Genomic DNA, 18,162 nt, shown 5'->3' with positions numbered 1-18,162 from the left:
AGTGCGTTTATCTAGGTCAATTACTTGTGAGTAATTGACCTTGATAAACGTACTTCTTTACAGACTCTAGAGGACCTGATCATGAGACGGAAACTTACAGAACAACAAAATTAGGTTAGAGTGCATACGGCAGGCATTTCCAAATCCTGACTGGGAGCTCACCACTGTCGTTGAAAGGAAAATTGTACAATCATTGTATAGTGCTCGCGATATACGACGCCTATAGAACGCCGCCTGTATACGAGCGGCGGGAGGCACGTCAGCACACAACGAACGCAGAGATGCCATCTGTGTTTATTTCGCGCGTCTTGCGCAACGCTGTGTTGGCGCTGCAATCGGGAGCGCGCTTAGGGCGCGCCCCTACAAGGCTTCCCCCATGGAAGACAGGTCGGGGGCAGAAGCCGGGGCGAAAAATTCACCGGGCAGGCGAAGGGGAAGTTTGTCACAAACCCATGAAGTTCGCGCGTTGCGAGCGACTCTCATCTGGACGAAAACCTCCGAGCCGCCGCCAGAGGCACCGGCAAAAATCACGAACGCCGCGCGCGTTCGGCGCGAACTTGGGCAAAACGCCGACGGCGCTGGTGCTGTTGGGCCCCCGGCGAAAGTCGGGAGTCTGAACGATACGAATCACGCTGTCGTACCGTGGCCGGTGTCGTACCATGGCCGGCGTCGTACTGAGGCGGTGTCGTACCGTGGCCGGTGTCGCACCCAGACCGGTGTCACACCGAAGCGGTGTCGCATCGTGGCCGGTGTACTCGTACCGTGACCGGCGTACTCGTACTGTGGCCTGGTGGGCGCCGTGGCCGGTGAGTGCCGTGGCCGGTGAGCGCCGTGGCTTGGTGAGCGCCGTGGCCGGTGTGCGTCGTGGCCGATCACGTGCGTACGTCCGGGTTCTTCGGCGAAAATCGCGGGAGACGCACCTGGACGTTTGAGACTGCTTCCATGTCGATGGCGAGGGAATGGTTCTCGTTGCTCATCGTTGACTGCGGTTGCTGTTGAGTACCGTCGTCCGCCGACGTGGGACTTGTGTTCGTAGCCATCACGTACGTACGTCCGGGTCACCAAGCTATAGTGCTCGCGATATACGACGCCTATATAACGACGCCTATAGAACGGCGGGACGCACGTCAGCACACAACGAACGCAGAGATGCAATCTGTGTTTATTTCGCGCGTCTTGCGCAACGCTGTGTTGGCGCTGCAATCGGGAGCGCGCTTAGGGCGCGCCCCTACACTGCATTCCACCGGTCTGCTGGATGAACACATCGTGTATAGCATTGATAAATGCCGCACATACTGTTGCGTAAGTTCTGGTACAATGTAACAGTAACACTTGGTCCCGCAGCAACATGCAACGTTCTGCCAAGCAGACACTTCATCGTCGACCCCTTCCATTACTAGAGTAAAAACACTCTAGACCTTGCTGATAAATTTACTATTAGTTCCTCAAAGCTTGGAATTGTTTTTCTTCGTTTTGTGCAAGTGTGTGTGGTGGGAGAGGGAAAACAGAAGGGATAAAAATAGGCCCACTGTTTTTTTTTTTTTTTTTTCCTGTGGCGGGATTCTTTCCGTCCACATTCATTTTTTTTTTTTGAATTTTTTTTTTTAACAAGGGGTGTCAACAAAGTAAGATCCGATTAAACTTCAAGTAAGGCACGGACAAAACAGAGAAATAATGTCTATATTATCAGAGAAAGTGATACACGGCCGGCTTTTTCCAGATAATGACTACTCATTTGTCGTATGTATAGCTTTGCGCTCCAACGTAACGTTAATGTGCTGCAATTACTGACCCCAGGGTGTCACGTGGTGTCCCCTCTGCCTGGCGCGAGCATTGTTCAAAAAACGATAAGACACTGCTGCCGACCCTGCGAGAGGACCCGCGTTTCAGGTTTCGAGATAGTAAAAAGATGGTCCACCGGATGAACACTTCATTTAGAGATGCCGCGTATATACACTATTGAGTATGTTCTGGTGCAATGTAACAGCGTCCATCTAGCGATTAAACTGGATTAGTAGTGGAAGCACTTTATAGGACCATGACGCATCCCACTAGAAACAACAAACTTGGCACAGCATAAACTGAAACGCAACTCGTAAATTATTTTTTGACCATGCTCATTTTCACCGACCTCGTTATTGCCAAATTTGCGTGCTGCGGAAGCTTGTCTGAATAATTTGCTGGAAGGGAATAGCTTGTTTGAAGGGAATGCCTCTCTGGTATTTGGCGTCTTGAGATGTCACAAAATAGCGCCATATATACCATCACAATCTTCTTCCTGTATGCATTATTTTTTCAACATTGCGCTGCTCCATCCTGTGATATGTCTAAAGTTTTTTTTTTTTTGTATTTTTCGCGAGCACAGTCTATTTTTGCAAAATTTAACGCGATATTCGTAAGATGGTAAAGCAGGCCCAAATTCGTAACGAAAAATTCGGGAGAGTGGGCAGGTGTGGTACTGCCTCTAGAGGAAGACTTTTCTTTGAAATTTTCGCTGTTTGAAGTTTCAGCAGTCACGCCGAGCAGCCGTCTGATACTTTGCAGACAGGATCTACGCGTCGCGCTTTTCTGCTTGCAATACCCAAACCTTGTGAATGGCCCAACCAGGGGCGGATCCAGGTTTTTTCTGAGGGGGGGGTCAGCTTCTGTCAATGATGATGATGATGATAGTAGCCTTTCTTATTTACCGAAATTCACCGTTTCTGCTCACGATAAAACCGCGTTTTATAAGGCTAGAGCAACACTTGTAGCCCACCGTGATGGCTCAGACAGCGTTGCGCTGCTGAGCACGAGATCGCGGGATTCGTGGCGGCCGCATTTCGATGGAGGCGAAATGCAAAAATGCCCGTGTGCTTGCGTTGTAGTGCACGTTAAAGAACCCCAGATGGTCAAAATTAATCCGGAGCCTTCCGCTACGGCGTGCCTCATAATCAGAACTGGTTTTGGCACATAAAACCCCAGAAAGAGGAAGAAGACCTGTAGCGAAACCAGGTATCGGTTTCTCGAGCTTATAGGAAAAGGACGTTACCCAATACAGCCATGGGCTTGGCGGCTGCGCCTGATAATACCGGGTGTTCAAAACTAAGCTTTATGCTTTTCTTAAAATTAGGCACTGGGAGGCACACGAAGACCACCTGTGCAAATAAGTTATGTGGCCAGGGGGGCACAAAGTGAGATGATAATTATCGCTGTGAGCAGCCCAATTAACTAAAATTGAACAATTATTTTTTGTCGACTGCAGTAAGTGGGTATGTTTGTATTGAAAACTTAGAGGCAGTCGTGTTTATTACTGCACTCAATAAAAAGCTAATTATTCAATTTTAGTCAGTTCGGCTGCTGACAGCGATAATTATGATCTCACTTTGTGCCCCCTTGGCCACATGACTTATTTGCGCAGGTGGTCTTCACGTGCCTCCCAGTGCCTAATTTTAAGAAAACCATAAAGCTTAATTTTGAACACCTGGTATATCTAGCCTGTAATGTTTCTTAAAATAAAATTTGGGATGATCTGTTGCAGGTTCGTTATAAATGCGTAAGCACGGGTCCGTCTTTGGAGTTCTGTTGGGACACCTTGTTTTCTTGAAGGAGATGCTATGTGTTCGGCTGAGACACCTTCGTTTGCTTTGGAGCTACAACGCGGCAACCACTACGCTGGTTGTTCACGATATGCGAATCACCGCGTATGAAGACTCACGACGCCACCTACAAGTGAAAGATGCGGCGTAGTAGCCGAGAGCGCGAGCCAGCGTCTTCATGTTTTGCTTCCCACGCGACGCCATCCTTTTACACAAGGCGCGCATCTGCTCCCGTTTCTCTAACCACGCGACGCCACCCTAGGCCCGCGCGCTGGCGTTGGCCGTCACGCTCCGCCACTTCGCAGCCGCTGCTCGAGGCTTCGCCCCGCTCCGCAAGAACGCCCACTCAGATAAACGGATCCGGCTGCTTTGAGCCTCCTATGCTTAATGTATGACAATAAAACTGCGAAGTTACAATAAAAAACTTGTAGCGTACTGCGCTCGTACTGGATATTGTCAACGTCTAACTGTGATCACAAGAGTGCTACAGTTAAAAAAAGTTGCCCATGCGTAGTTCTTAGTTTAGCTGTTAGTTGTTATTATTTATACAGGGTTTGTCCGAAAAGTAATGTCAGTAATGTCGATTAAAAGAAACTATTGATCAGATTGGTACAACACAATAAAATGTTTCAAAATAGGCTCCTCCTGCGTCGTTACATGGCTGCTAGCGAGATTTCCAACCATCGAAGGCGTCATTGACGGTAGGCCTCCTTAGGAATGCCCTTTATAGCCTTGTTGCAAGCCTCTTCGACTTTGCCAACTGTCGCGAAATGTTGTCCTTTCATGGGAATTTTCAAACGCAGAAAGAAGAAGCATGGGAGAGCCACGTCAGGACAGTAGGGCGGCTGGGGAACCATTGGCATCTTTCAATTGGCCAGGAAGCGGGTCACGAGGAAGGCGGTGCAGGCTGCATGGTGCAGTGTCATGGTGAAGTTTCGAATCACCCCCGATATCAGGCCAGGTGCGATGAATCCTTCGTTTCAGTCGCTTGAGCACTTTTGACCTTTGACTTGATAATTCTGGTCTTCTTGGGGCGAGGGGACGCCGAGCTGTGCCACTTGGCACTTAGCCTTTTTGTTTCGCGGTCGTATTCAAACACCCAACTTTTGTCACCTGTGATGACATTGTGCAAAACGTGGGGGTCACATTCGCACAAGTTCCAAACCTCCTGGCACGTTTCAACTCGGTTCGATTGTTGGTCGTCCATTAACATTTTGCGCGAGATCTTCGCGCACACTTTCGCATCTGAAAATTATTCGTCAAAATCTTGTGAACGGCACTTTTTGGAATGTTTACTGTCTGTGCCACTAAACGGACACTCAAACGAGGGTATGAGTACAAAAGATCTCTCGCGGGCGTCACATTTCGTCGGTGATGGTCGTTGATGGCGGTACAGAGCGGGCTTCATCGCTGACCTCTTCACAGCCTTCTAAAAAGACCGTGCCCCCGGTAAACTTGATGTTGTGACAAACAATTATCATCAAAAGCTGTCTTTATAATAGGAATAGTTTCCTCTGCAGACTTTGCCGAGTTTCACACAAAACTCGATGGCGGTCCTTTGTTCCAAGGAGCGCTATATTACGGCTTGCACGGTCAATGAAAATGAGTTGACGAAAAAATGCCAGGCCTGCGCGGCACACGCAGCACAGTCACAGCATAAGCTAGAGGAGCGTTACTGCCTAGTAATTTGAGTGAATGCGTCAGGAACGCGCTTGGGACGCCGTCGCGCGTGCAAGCCGACGCGTTCCATCGCCGATGGCTAGCGCCGTTCGGCCCAGCCAAGCGGCGGACAATGCAACTACGGCTGTCACATTCGCTCCCACTGCAACGCGCCCGACGCGGCCTGCTTGGGACTACGTCGCGCGTGCAAGCCGACGCGTTCCATCGCCGGCGGCATCATCGCGACCCGAAACGGCTATTGGAATGAGCCCATAACAGCTTACGCTGTAAAACCTTGTCCTTACTCTCCAGATGGTCGCAGACGACTGAGCGACCGCGCGTGCGTAAGCTAACTTCCCCCTACACCAATCGCAACTGGTCTTAGCGCGCTGGGACTTATAGTCGCTTCACAATATACTCACTGGCATTACTTTTCGGACAAACCCTGTATATGAACACTTCAGCAAGTGATCTCTTTCATCAAGCAGGTTGGTCGCGGAACCGATGACAGCCAATGAGGCAACCGATGACACCCCAAGGGGCAACTAAGTTGATCAGGCGCGAAGGCACTCGCGCGGACATCGGCGTGCTTGGCAAAAGGGAGTTAAGGGACGTCTCCTCGTTCATTCGACGGCACCGACGGGACGAGTAAGGCACCGCCGGCGCCAAGAGGTCGAGGTGTTCATGAGAAAAAATAACTACGGCAACTTCGCAACACCACACCCCGACGGAATACAACTAAGCTTGTGAGCGAGCTAGCTTTACTACCACATGGCTGATATCACTGGTACTCGCGAAAAATACTTTTGAAGAATGCTGGTGGCCGCAGTTTTTCGCGACAGGGCCGTCCCCCTGTCAGCGAGGGGCCGATGCGGAAATCTGAGGGGGGGGGGGGGGGGGGGGTCAGGACATCCGGACATCCCCCCTGGATCCGCGCCTGTTTGAGGTTACTCGCCGTTAACCGAGTGTTTCTTCAATCTCTGGTGTACAATATACGAGACGTATTGGTTTTCACGTTGCCTATCTGCGCTCTTGTACCCCGTGTACAGCTGTTACGTGGCTGCGAACATGTGACGGATCTGCGTCGCAACACCAACCGCGATCCATCTTGTCATTGCTGAGACGCGTCGGCGAAGCAGATGCCTGCTGCGCGAGCAACCGGTTTTGAGCGTGTAGTGTATAACACGCGTTTGCACGTGCTGCTTTCGACACGAGCAAGTCATGCGGGCGTAGTTTTTTCGTCTGCTGGTGCGGCGCAGCTAGCGCGCGGCTTCAACAGTACGATGTCTTCAGCTGTGACAGTAAATTGTCTAATGCCGAAGAACGTAGCGGTTAGAGGAGCCAGAACAAACTACAAGGTGAGACAGATGGCTACGCCGCGGTGATGTTCCTAATTCAGTGCGCCGTGACGTCATTGCTTTTTGACAGCGCCTCCCCGCGGCGTAGTCATTTTTTGCCTGTAAAATGGGCTTCTGTTGATTTTTTTTTTTTTTTTTGCGACAGGAACAAAAGGAAAAAAGGCAAATTTGTGATATATCTTTTATGTTCTCTACTGTTTTCTCTTAGCTTGTTAGCTACGTTAAAATTTTTGATTTCGAAGGACCGAGAAATCCCTTTCTCGATTTTACGAACTTCCCGGTTTAACGAAATAATGCGAGCGTGGTCATCACGTCGTTAAATCGAGTTTCAACTGTAGTTTATTTCATTGAGGGCGTAACTTTTCCTCTCCTCATGACTGCAGCTTTCATGTAGCACGAAAGAGTGAAATGCTGGGATGCGGTTGTAACAGTTCATGTATGTACAGATGAGCACGCTACGTAGAACGCGAGATGTGGCCACTGGCAAGACGTCCGGTGTCATGACACCCGGCATTACGCGACATTGCTCTGAGCTCCACGGCTCTCCCTGATTGCCGTTGTATCATGTGTTCAGAAATCAAGACCAATTTACTGGCGCATGCGAGGTATACACAAATGTAAATTGAGGATATTAAAGAGACGAACAAATCTCATTTCGGTCACAGTATGGTTGACTCATTTCTCATTTTACCGTATGGATAGCAATTCTGTTAAAAACCAGGAAAATATTGTCTTTTGACCATAGGTCAAACAGAACGAAGTATTTTTTTAGCAAATTGTTCTCTTCCATCTAAATAAAATTTCTATATTAAAAGTATAAATTTCCAGATCTTTTTCTTCTTTTTTTACGTTTATTTTTTTTACAATGTACATCCTACTTCAGAGGAACCGAACTCTGAAATTAGCAAAGTTTAGGGAACTTCTACAATGGCCCAAATACGAGACAATACTTCGAAATCAACGATGTCGTGCTGACGCATACACCGACACTCGCGCGAAATTCGGAAAACGAAACGTTGGTCGTCATTTCCTATACAGTAAGCAACCTTTTACCACGAAATTAGCGAATACCATTTTGAACGACCACTTCATCTGTCTATAAACTGATTCATCAGTCTAAACCTCTTCGAGCCATAATCGCCTGAAGGCACGTCGCACGCGGACTTGTCTCGTGCCCGTGACTTGAGCTCTTAATGCACGGCAGCTCGTTCGCGGCGCTCGCTGCTGTATTAACCGATGACTTTCGCATTCTTTCCGGTGTCGCCACGAGATATCGATAAAATATACGCTCGAAAGTCACTGCACGTACGTACGTACTTACCTCGGACGTATACAGCGGTCGTCTTTATTTTTTATTTTTCTTATTGTTTCGCTACTCGACGCACCTTTCTCGGTTTCTCGAAAGCAGTGTGTGTGTGTGTGTGTGTGTGTGTGTGTGTGTGTGTGTGTGTGTGTGTGTGTGTGTGTGTGTGTGTGTGTGTGTGTGTGTGTGTGTGTGTGTGTGTGTGTGTGTGTGTGTGTGTGTGTGTGTGCGTGGAAAAGCAACAACGTTGAAGGATTTCCCACTAAATATCATCTGGGCAACTAAGCGTGCGTTGTTTTCACGAGGGTGATTCGTTGGCCTGCCTATCAATCGATTGCCTCTTTAATTGAAATGCGCGCTAAACCGAGGTAGGTGCGCGGTAGGATTCGTAACGATTTATGTTGCAACATGCAGCGCGGCGACCTCTAAATATACAAGTTTACCGTCAGGCTGCCTTCGGACTGCTTTACTTTCTCTTAGCGTTGTCCCTTGGTTTGTCAAATACAGTTGGGGCGTAGACAAAAGTTCTTATAGGTGTGATTTTGGGTCTATTTATGGTTCACACATTAGCAAATTGTTGTTGCCTATATACGTTCCATATTATACTTGATATACTGTCTTCTATTGGAGATTTTTACTCTAGTTTCTTAGTGTAGAGCTTTTTCCGTGGTATAAGGGAAACTACTTCAAAGACTGAAGAAATTCTCGCACCTGCAGTTGATCAGTTTCTCAAAACCCAGGCATGCATACAGCCGCGTATAAAAAGAAAGTATATGGCCATAGTAGCCTTTGTGTCATTAAACGCTATGAATCATCATCATATCATCCTCAGAAGCAGACGCCTGCGCCTAATCTGAGCATGATTCAGTCGTGGGACGTTACAATACCAATTTATTTCGGTGACGAATGGAGAGATGGCCGTTCACAATTGCGCACACGCTTATTATTGCTAGAAAAGCTCCCATCAGTCCGCGTGCCAGCTCCTTTGTCGGTGAATGAAATTGCGGCACCAAGCCAACACCGGTTTCGACAGACAATCGTGGCGGTATACCGAGCCAAGTGCGGGTACTTAACTTTGTCGAGCGAAACTCGAGTGTTTCCTTTGGGCAGGTATTAATGCGCAGAGCCGTGTTTGGGGCCTGTGTAAACACAGCCGCACGATAACACCGCACGATAACGGTGTTGTGTGTGTGTGGCCTCTCAGAATTGCGCGTGCACTTGGGGGAAGGGGAGGAAGGCAATTTCCGTGTTCAAGTAACCTGTCTATTGCCAGCACGGTTTCGAGCTCGTTTTAAGAGAACGGGGTAGGCGCTATACCTCCCATCTATTTTAGCCTATGGATGTGACGTTTTTCTCAGGATCTGCTTGGTTTAAAGGATTCATGTTGGTATCAGTGTATTCAGCTATCTGTGCTCTCGTTACTGCAGCTAGAATTATTGTTATACAGTTAGTTCTTTTTTTTTTTAGCGGATCCTCCAAATGTTCAAGCTAAAAGGGACAATAAACGGGTTGTCAGACAAAATTTTCTGCATTAATTTCTATAATTATAGTTCAGTACACTCTCCCTTGTGTTGTCTTGGTAGTGGGGAAAAAAGATAGTGCTTGTAGCTTTTGTGGCTCCAGAGAAAAAGGGTCAAACGTCGCAAAAATGGATGTTTTGATATAATTGGCCTTGGAGTGATACCGGCAGCGTCTAAGGATTTGTCTAAAAGTGGAAATATAGAGGCTAGAAGGGTTCTTCTAGCCTCTATAGTGGAAAGCTGGGCAGCTATTTGCTGTTGCCAGACGAGCAATAACCATTCCGATAAACCTAGAGAGAGCCTGCGCTTTTCTTTTTGATTGTTCTTTTTTTTTTTTTGACACAGTAGAGGTACAGATCACGTATATGTGGAAAAAGGGGGCGTGGCTGGACACCACCGAGGTTTTGGAAAAGGTCATTTTCCTGTTAATTAAATCTCGCACGCGTAAATGACAGTCAGCATTGTTCAGGAAAGTCTGGGGATTCCAAATCTCTAACAAACAAAAAATTGCCCTACTCTGTTTACTTAAGTCACCATCGTTGTGAAGCAATGCGAGGATCAGTCAAATGAAAACCTTCAATTTGTTATGCATTTCAAGTTCTCGTGATACTGACCTGTAAGTTCGCAAACTTGTTGCCAGTAAATAGTGCGAAAGATCGTCACCGTCCTAGGTGTAAAGATGGCCGCCCCACTTAGGATGTGCACCATGCAGGTAATCATTTCTGGTATCAAACTTGAAATTCATTAAAGGGTGAAAGTTTAAGTACGCTAGTACATGTCTACCAGCGCAGCAGATGCGGAAAATTCGCAACTGGCGTGACATCTGTCAAATATGCTCGTCACTCGGGGCCAGTTGTGACGCCAGAGCATAATGCTCGTCCTCGTGTACCACCCTTGCAACAGTTGCGACCATTCACAACTTGCACATTGAGTGTCAACCATTTTCCTTATTCGTAAGATGGCGCACCGAGTGACTGCCAAATGTTTGTACCGCTCAGTGAGATACCGGAGGAAACAAGTTCGATAAGATGAAGAGATAAGCCGATGGCTGCATGGTTTAGAAATTCAGATTTTTTTTTCTCCATGGGAATACAGATGCTTCGCAAGCGTTGGAACATTGTATTGATCGTGGGGGAGATTACGTGTAAAAGGATGCTAAAGCGTTTCTCACTCGCTCAATAAACTATTTTAAAAATAAACGTTTTCATTTGACTGACTATCGTATAAAGGTGACACTAATGGCTTTGACAGATCAGCACATGAAGCTAAACGTGTGTAGTTATATTACAGGCTTTGCTGTGCTCAAAAGTCTTTTATGTTATCTGGGTACGTTTCTTTGCTCGACCGTTGTACATCCTATATCTGTATTCTATACGAGAACTTGTACTGCTTTCAAATCCTCGTGTAATCATGACAGATCTAATTGTAAACAGCAGTGCTTTCTCGATTTATCGCATTCATTGCTTTCATGTTTTGCCGTTGCTTGGTTATCTGCAACGAGCGATACGCCACCCTGTATATGGCGGAACCAAACTATCATTCACGAAGATTTTAAAATATGCAAGTGCCACGTAACTGGACAGAACCAAGGTAATGTGGTTTGCCGCGTCGCTTGGAGATACTCGGACTATTTTTTGCATTCCGCCTAATTACATAATTAGTCTTAATTCACAAATTTATCCTACTCAACATTACCTTTGTTATGTCCAGCTACGGGGCATTTGCATATTTTTAAACCTTCGCGCATGATAGTTGATGATTATGATGATGATTTAATGGCATCCCCTTTGAAACGGGGCGGTGACAGTCACCTAGCCTGCTTAATTCAATCAGGCATGATATACATGTTTTTCATCTAGCAATCTTGTACACATCTCAATAATCCTTTTTATTTTTCCCTCAATATCTACCTTGTACCTATACCTGTGACTAAGAGATCAAATCAGCTCGTATCAATCTCTTCCTTGCCTTTTTTCCACCAATACTCTAAACGTCTTGCTTACCTCGACTGCTGACCGGTTGATGCTTCCGTCCACTTTAAACCCAAACGTTTCTGGAAGGTGTACGTTACCTGCTGTTCTCACTGGCCGAATCCCTTCGCATTCCATTAAGATGTGCTTAGAGGTCTTCGGATCTTTGCTGCCGCATACACATGCCTCATCTAGTTCCGAATATTTGCTCCGGTATGTCTTGGTCCTTAGGCAACCGGCTCGAGCCTCAAATAGCAAGGCCTTTGTGTTATCGTACAGATTATCCCTTCCAATTTCTTCCTTCGCATTCTTGTGAATGTCCATCCTGTATAGATGGCAGCGCTCTTGCCGGCCGCTTTAGGATACCTGACCAAAAACACACGCGCGTACGGTCCTCCCCTCTCGCCCTCTACTCACCGTAGTTTTGTAATTCGTGGCGTCTACACAGCGGTGACCTGCGGAAACGTGACATTTTGTGCGCACGATGGAAGCGTGACGCCAGCGGCGACCGCACGCCCCCAGACCGCCGTGGCGAACCATCCGTCACCGCCCGACGCGAGGGTAGTAGGCCAAGCGTGTCTGTATTCATAGTATATACGCCACTGGGTGACGGTACCACGGCTGCTGGTTATTAATGCCGCGGCGTGATCTAGACAGTGGTTGTCCCAGCTTGAATGAACACTTCGACGCGGTGAATGCAGCTGTTTCTCGATTTATTGCATAACTATAGTCGTCAGCGAATGCTTCGTTGCCCAGCTATAATTGGTCACTTAGTGCCAGCTGTTTAAATTGGTTCGTTGATTTAACGATCACTTGGCTAATTTGAGTCGTACGAAGCGTCGGGAAGGAGGCGATGCATGGCTTGTCGCTAGCTTTTTGGTGTTTCTGAACTTTGTTGTACCTTGGCAGTTACCTCAATAAAGATATAGCATGATTAGTTTAATTTGGCTAACTGGACTGACTCCATTCGCGTTGAACCTCCTCATTATCATCTCGGTTACGTTCCCGTGAATCTGTCAAGCCAGCCTGTCCCGATGCTGTTTAATAGGTTCAGCGTGGTGCAGCTTTGTTAACGAGCTCTCGCTCACAGGCAGCCCGATGCCGTTCTGATCTTTCGTGCTTATCGCAACCACACGCGCACACTTTGTCGAGCGTCCTAAAGCCACTGTATACGCTGCTGGCTGGTCGGCCGGCTTTTGCGCCCGCATGTACTAGTTTTCAAGAATTAATGCGTCTACCGCTCTCGGAAGAAAGACCAACCTTTGTAAGCAGAGAGGAATAGTCAAGTCCGTCTATTTTCTGGATGAATGTTAAGTATCTGCAGTTACATGGGGTGAAAATCTGCGACCGCGTGTATTGCAGCGACTCTGGAATAAATGTGTGAATCCCGGCCACGGCGGCCGCATTTCGACGGGGGTGAAATACGAAAACCCCCGTGTACTGTTATGCACGTTAAAGAACCGCAGGTGGTACAAATTATTCCGGAGTCCCCCTCACTACGGCGTGCCTCGTAATCAGCTCGGGGTTTTGGCACGTAAAACCCCATTATTTCATTTAATTTTTTAATAATTCTTGACTTTTAATAATTCTTGGGTTAATAATAATTCTTGAGTTTGGGAGTGCAGTTGCCTTATCAGTCTTGTATGCACTGCCGCGCCCTGCGGCAGCTTCAGTATACTTAACTTTAGTCGAGGGCTCTACTTAAAGTGCTGTCTGAAACTGGGCTTTTCGTAAGCGTAGGTGCCGAGAGCGTATCGGTTGCCAACCCGGACGCTGATTTGCTTGTTAAATGGAAATCTTCGTTACGGCATTGCGATGATTTATAGCGCCTGTTCGTTTGCGCTCGTCAGAGTTAATAAAATAAACTAGAAATGTTCAACTGTTAAAGCGCTCGATGAGCGGACCGCGGCAACAGCTGTTCCGCGGTACACTTGTGTCATTGTTTTTCCTTTATGCAGCTGATGGCCTTTTTACCTTTCCCAGCGCCGGTGATGAATTACTGTTAGCGCGCTCTTGTTGACGCAGGCACACAGCGTCGTCAGTTGCACGTTAAGCGCTTCTGTCTTGCACGCTGAAATCGCGGCTTTGCTTCTTTGGGCTTCGCCGACGCGTAAAGGTTTAACGAGCTGTAGTTACGAGGACAGCGGCAGCCCCTTTGATAGCACCGAGTGCGGAGTGAATGCTCCCTGCTGTTCCGCCGTGGTGCTCGCATCGTGAACGATGCCTGCATGCACGCACTGTCTCGTGGGAGACTGCGCACTGCAGGTAAAGAAAAGAACGAAGTGCTTCAAGAGAAGGGCATCTGATGCCTATGCCTGTTTTGCATGTTACCTTCCTTGTCGCGCGTTCTTATGCGTGTGCAGACCTCGCGAAGGCCACATTTTGTCCGTATCTGCATCAGTGTACTTGATGTTGTGATTAAGTTGCGTTATGTTGGCATTGTTATGTAAAATAGATAGCGGGAACGTTTATGGTAAGTAGGCTTGATTTCTTTTCTAAGCAGTGTACTCAAGGTTTGTTGGCGAGAACTACACAGGTTGGGCGGTTTTGCCAGCGGGGCATATACTAAGTGTACTTCAGTGCATGTCAACTTGGCGAGTACCTGGTACGCTAGAAAACTCGGGTAGAAGTCGTGATAAAGAAAACAGCGCTAAAGACGAGCTCCAGGAAAGCAAAACAAGACAGCTGCATCGTCTTGTATTTTTCTTTCCTTGTGCTCGTCTATATAGGGGCATTCACAACACCAACTCATGCCATGTCATCATGTCACCACACCAACTGAACTCGTCCAGCTGTCCCTAATTTCGCGGGAAGATGGGTTTCGTGTTGTCCGTGCCTTCGAGGCTTGACGGACCCTTTCATCCCGAGGTGTGAGTCGCCCTGTTGTGAGCCCAGTATACTCGTGTTGGCACTATAGTGAGTGGCAGGCGGGTGTCGGAACTCACGACTTCCCGCAGCCGAGGAGGCCACTATAAGCCGCGGGAGAGATGCAGGACTAAGGGAATACGTACGTGATATACAAGTATTCAACAGCAGACTTAACACCAACACCGTTAACACCGTTAACACCAACAACAGCAGCAACACCGTTTTTCAACAGCAGACTTAACAGAGCTGCCGATCATAGATATTACAGTCGAGCAAAAAGGATCAATAGTGCACATGGGTCTCGCCGTAGACTCTCGTTGTACGTCGTCCACAGAGCTACGATAGTGCGTGTGCAATTTGAGCGGCGGTATATCGTTCGCGCAACAGCTACTGCTGAAGTTTATACGTGCCTATTTTCATCTCGGTCGTGAATAGTAACGCCTGATTTGCGCATTATATTGTGTGGGTGCGGCCGATGACTGCGTTGCTCTCTGCAAAGCATGTATAGTGGCCTCGATGACAGTGCCACCGCCAATTCCCCGTTGCTGTTCCTTGAATTCTATTTTTGCTGACCAACAACTGGTCGGCCGGCTTTGTGTTGAGCTTCGTAAGACGCGTCATATAAGCGGCGGCAGGTGCGTGAACGCCTTGCGCGCACTATATGGGCACGCAGCCGAGGACGCCGGAAGCTGCGCGTCTCTGATGACGTGCGGGTCCCAAGCCGCGCGAGAGGTAGACAGGGGGGTTATTCGGAGCCGCGTTCCGGTCGGCTACACTGCTTGAAGACGGGGGGCGATGGTCTCCGCTAAAGCAAAGCACGCTCTTTGTCACTCCTTTGCCTGTCTTGGCTCGAATGACGGGGTGAGGTCGTCGCCCCTCTGAGGCGTTCAGGTATACGCGTACTTTTTCCTTTGTGCGATAACCCTTGGACTTTGTCTCGAGAGCTGGTGCTCTCAGTAGGAACACATAGGTGTAATGATTTGCTTATTAAAGAAGTATAACATGCTGTAGTGAATAACTGAAGCCCTAATAGAAAATCATAAATGGGATAAAAGGACAATGTTAGTATGCTTGGTTAGAAACACAAAGTATGACACACAATACCACGTAACGAGTGAACTAATCGCACTGTTAAAATAACGAAAATTACTCATTTCACGCTCCTGACAAAAAGATTCAAGGCCAGCCGGCAGCGACCTGCGACACCATGTTTACCGAGTGCTAAACATGATTGCGTATACTCATACATGATATAACAGTATGAATATTGCAGATACATTATTACTAGTGCATCTGCATAGCATTTGTACTGAACGATGTAAGCGGTTCAAGACATTTCCAGTGCACCGAAGCGCGCATTCACTTATCTCCCGCGTGTCTGATCTTTTCTCAGTACTACGCGATCAACGACCCCTAGTATCGATCCGGGCAGGCTTTGTACGAGCCATGCAGAGCGCGAGCGTTTTGAGTCTTGTCTTCCACCTCTTCTTTCGGATCTTACTTTAACCGTCCTGTTTCACTTCACTTAACGAGGCACCAGCGCGTTTGCCTTCATTTCCTTCTATTCTTCTCTCGAGTCTCTTAGCGCGAGTGTCATTTTGTGGCCACAGAAGTATCGACAAAGCGGCCCCTGCAAATACATGTCGTCTGCGGCTGTTAGATGTTTCGTGCACATAACTTCACCGTAGTCGGGAACGGTGTCCCACTTCCGTGAATAATTTCGTGCAGCATTGCGCACAATTAGAAAGCACAAGGTTCTCCCCCAACCGACCCACGCCAACTGCGTCCACCTTCTACATTAAACCTATAACCCCCTGTACAGGGACACTAAATTTTGCATACCTCGCTCGCCTTCTGCCGCCTGCTGCTACGTTTCGGTTCAGTTATCTACTGATAGATGGCTCGCTATCTATCTCTGTCCGGTCTGGCATTGCTGTTTTTCTTTTTGCTGCTCTTCTCATTACTGTGTCAGTCACCTACTCCTACGTTCCCCATGTTTTCGACCTTGACAACTGCTCGATGTTGTATTGCCACTTCCTTGGTATGAGCACAGCACAGCAAATGAACGACAGTTGGTTCATTCGCTCCGATACTGTAGCCCTTGGCTGTTCTCATTACGTGGCCGTTTAATGCCTTCTATGTGGATGTCTGTTCATTGTCTGTAGTTCTTCCGACCTCCACACATATCCTTGCCAACATACTTCAGTCACATTCAACCTCCAAATGTTATTCGTTGCTTTTGTTTCAGTTACATTTTAGCTTCACTCTTGTCTTAAGTCACGGTGGAAGTAATTGGTTGACTTTCAGCTCAAGTGTGCGTAAATCCACAGGTTTGATTGATCGATTAAAATGTTCCTATTAATTGGCTTAAAATTTTCCTCGGTGCCCACCTTTCCCTTCCTTGGCGCATTTGTTGCGCTGCTGGCTTTCCACGCGAAGACGGGTACATTTTACGCGAAAATTCTCTTGTACCAGTGAATGCAAGGCCACGCTATTCATAGTGCGCTAAGCTTTGACCCACCTATTCTAAATGTCCCTAATGTGCAACTGCTGCGTTATATATCATGCTGTAAATAGTGGAGGCGTTTTGGGACATCGCGGTGCACCGAGCACACAGTGCACAATTATGCATGATGCTTGGCGGAACGTTCCAGGGCATTTTTTGTTCCCGTTTATTAATATTTTTTTTTTTTTCGAGAGAGAGCGTCGCATGAGGGAAATGTCCAAGGACGCCCAGCGACCACCGGCGTCGAGTCTGCGGGCCGTAAAAAAGTTCTCTCGCAACATCTTGATCGCGCTCGTCATCGCCAGGAATTAATCCCCCCCCTCCCCTCCCGACGTTGGTCCACGTTGGCCCCGTGCAGCGGAAGACCAGGGGCTTGCATAGTCGTTTTTCGTGTATGGCTGAGTAGGCGTATGTTTGCCGAAGGCTACATGGCCGCTGCACGGCTGCCATCAGAAGCGGCAGCATGTCTCTCGTCTAGTACCGTGCAGCATTACGGAAACGTTGGCTGGCGCCTGCGAATGCCCGAAGCTGCGCCTAGCACGCAGAGGAGGTGTTTGATTGGACGGGGCATAGGCAGCCCCGTGCCGTTGAAACATCTAACGCCGTCGCACGAGACGGAAGTTGGAAAATTATTGTTCATGGTTATGCTGGGTACGTTCGCTTTAGTACGTCCGCGCTTTAGTACGTCTATACAAAAAACAGATCACCATAAGAACAGTGTCGCGTTGCACCGGTTAGCCTAAAGTAGGTTAGCCTATTCCTGCACGCAACAGAACGCCAAAGCCATCGCCGCGTTTTGTCGACGTCTCTGGTGTTGCAGTAATACGGTATGTCGAAACGTAAGGCCTCAGTCTAGATACAACTCTCTATATTCTCCCTCTATAGTGGATTATCTATAGTGGACTATCACTAAATACACCTCCTTGCACGGTTTTATGCAGAGCAGTTAGGCGGCGTGTTACGGGACTATGGAAAGTTCGGGTTACGTAATAGCTATATATGGTTATGGAATACGGCGCCTTAATCGGGCTTGCGTCGGTCTCGTGGCCTTTCATTTCTCTCTCTCGGCTGCCTGATAATAGCTGACGCCGCGGCTTAACAACTAACGTCCATGTGTTGCACGGTTTTCCAGGCGCAAAGCACCGGAGCGCGTCTGCGGAGGCCACACATGCGTGCACAAGTGCCCCCGGACGTCCTTCATTCACTCGTGGGGCACTTTTATGGGCGGCGTTTTTTTCTGCGTCTCCGTTTTATTTCTTTTCCTCTTTCCGGTCTGTCGCCGCGAGGACCGCCTTTTGTTCTCTTTGCCGCCGCTGCCAGAAACAAGTGCCAACCCGCACTCGGGAGGGCCCCGTTATCTGGCGGATATATCTTGCTTCCCTGCCCCAGTCGCCACTCAATAC

General features: G+C 48.0%; 1 protein-coding gene across 2 annotated transcripts in view; it reads left to right on the top strand.

The window, feature by feature from the left end:
* The first annotated feature begins 6,393 nt into the window (after positions 1 to 6,393).
* Positions 6,394 to 18,162, top strand: part of LOC119432897 (kinesin-like protein KIF21A) — an 84,919-nt gene continuing 73,150 nt past the window's right edge. Inside the window, exon 1 of one of the 2 annotated variants that reach the window (XM_049658993.1) lies at positions 6,394 to 6,592. Coding sequence is in view for 1 of the 2 variants with exons in the window: in XM_037700051.2 (XP_037555979.1) it covers positions 13,565 to 13,650 (86 nt within the window). In the remaining variant the exon portion in view is untranslated. Of the gene's footprint in view, positions 6,593 to 13,549; positions 13,651 to 18,162 lie in introns of those variants that run through there. The other variant, XM_037700051.2, reaches the window with a different exon arrangement.

This window comes from Dermacentor silvarum, chromosome 11 (assembly GCF_013339745.2).
Source record: "Dermacentor silvarum isolate Dsil-2018 chromosome 11, BIME_Dsil_1.4, whole genome shotgun sequence".
NCBI classification, from domain to species: Eukaryota; Metazoa; Arthropoda; class Arachnida; order Ixodida; family Ixodidae; genus Dermacentor; species Dermacentor silvarum.
The sequence above is the reverse complement of the archived record's forward strand: the minus strand, read 5'-3'. Positions and strand labels throughout refer to the sequence as shown.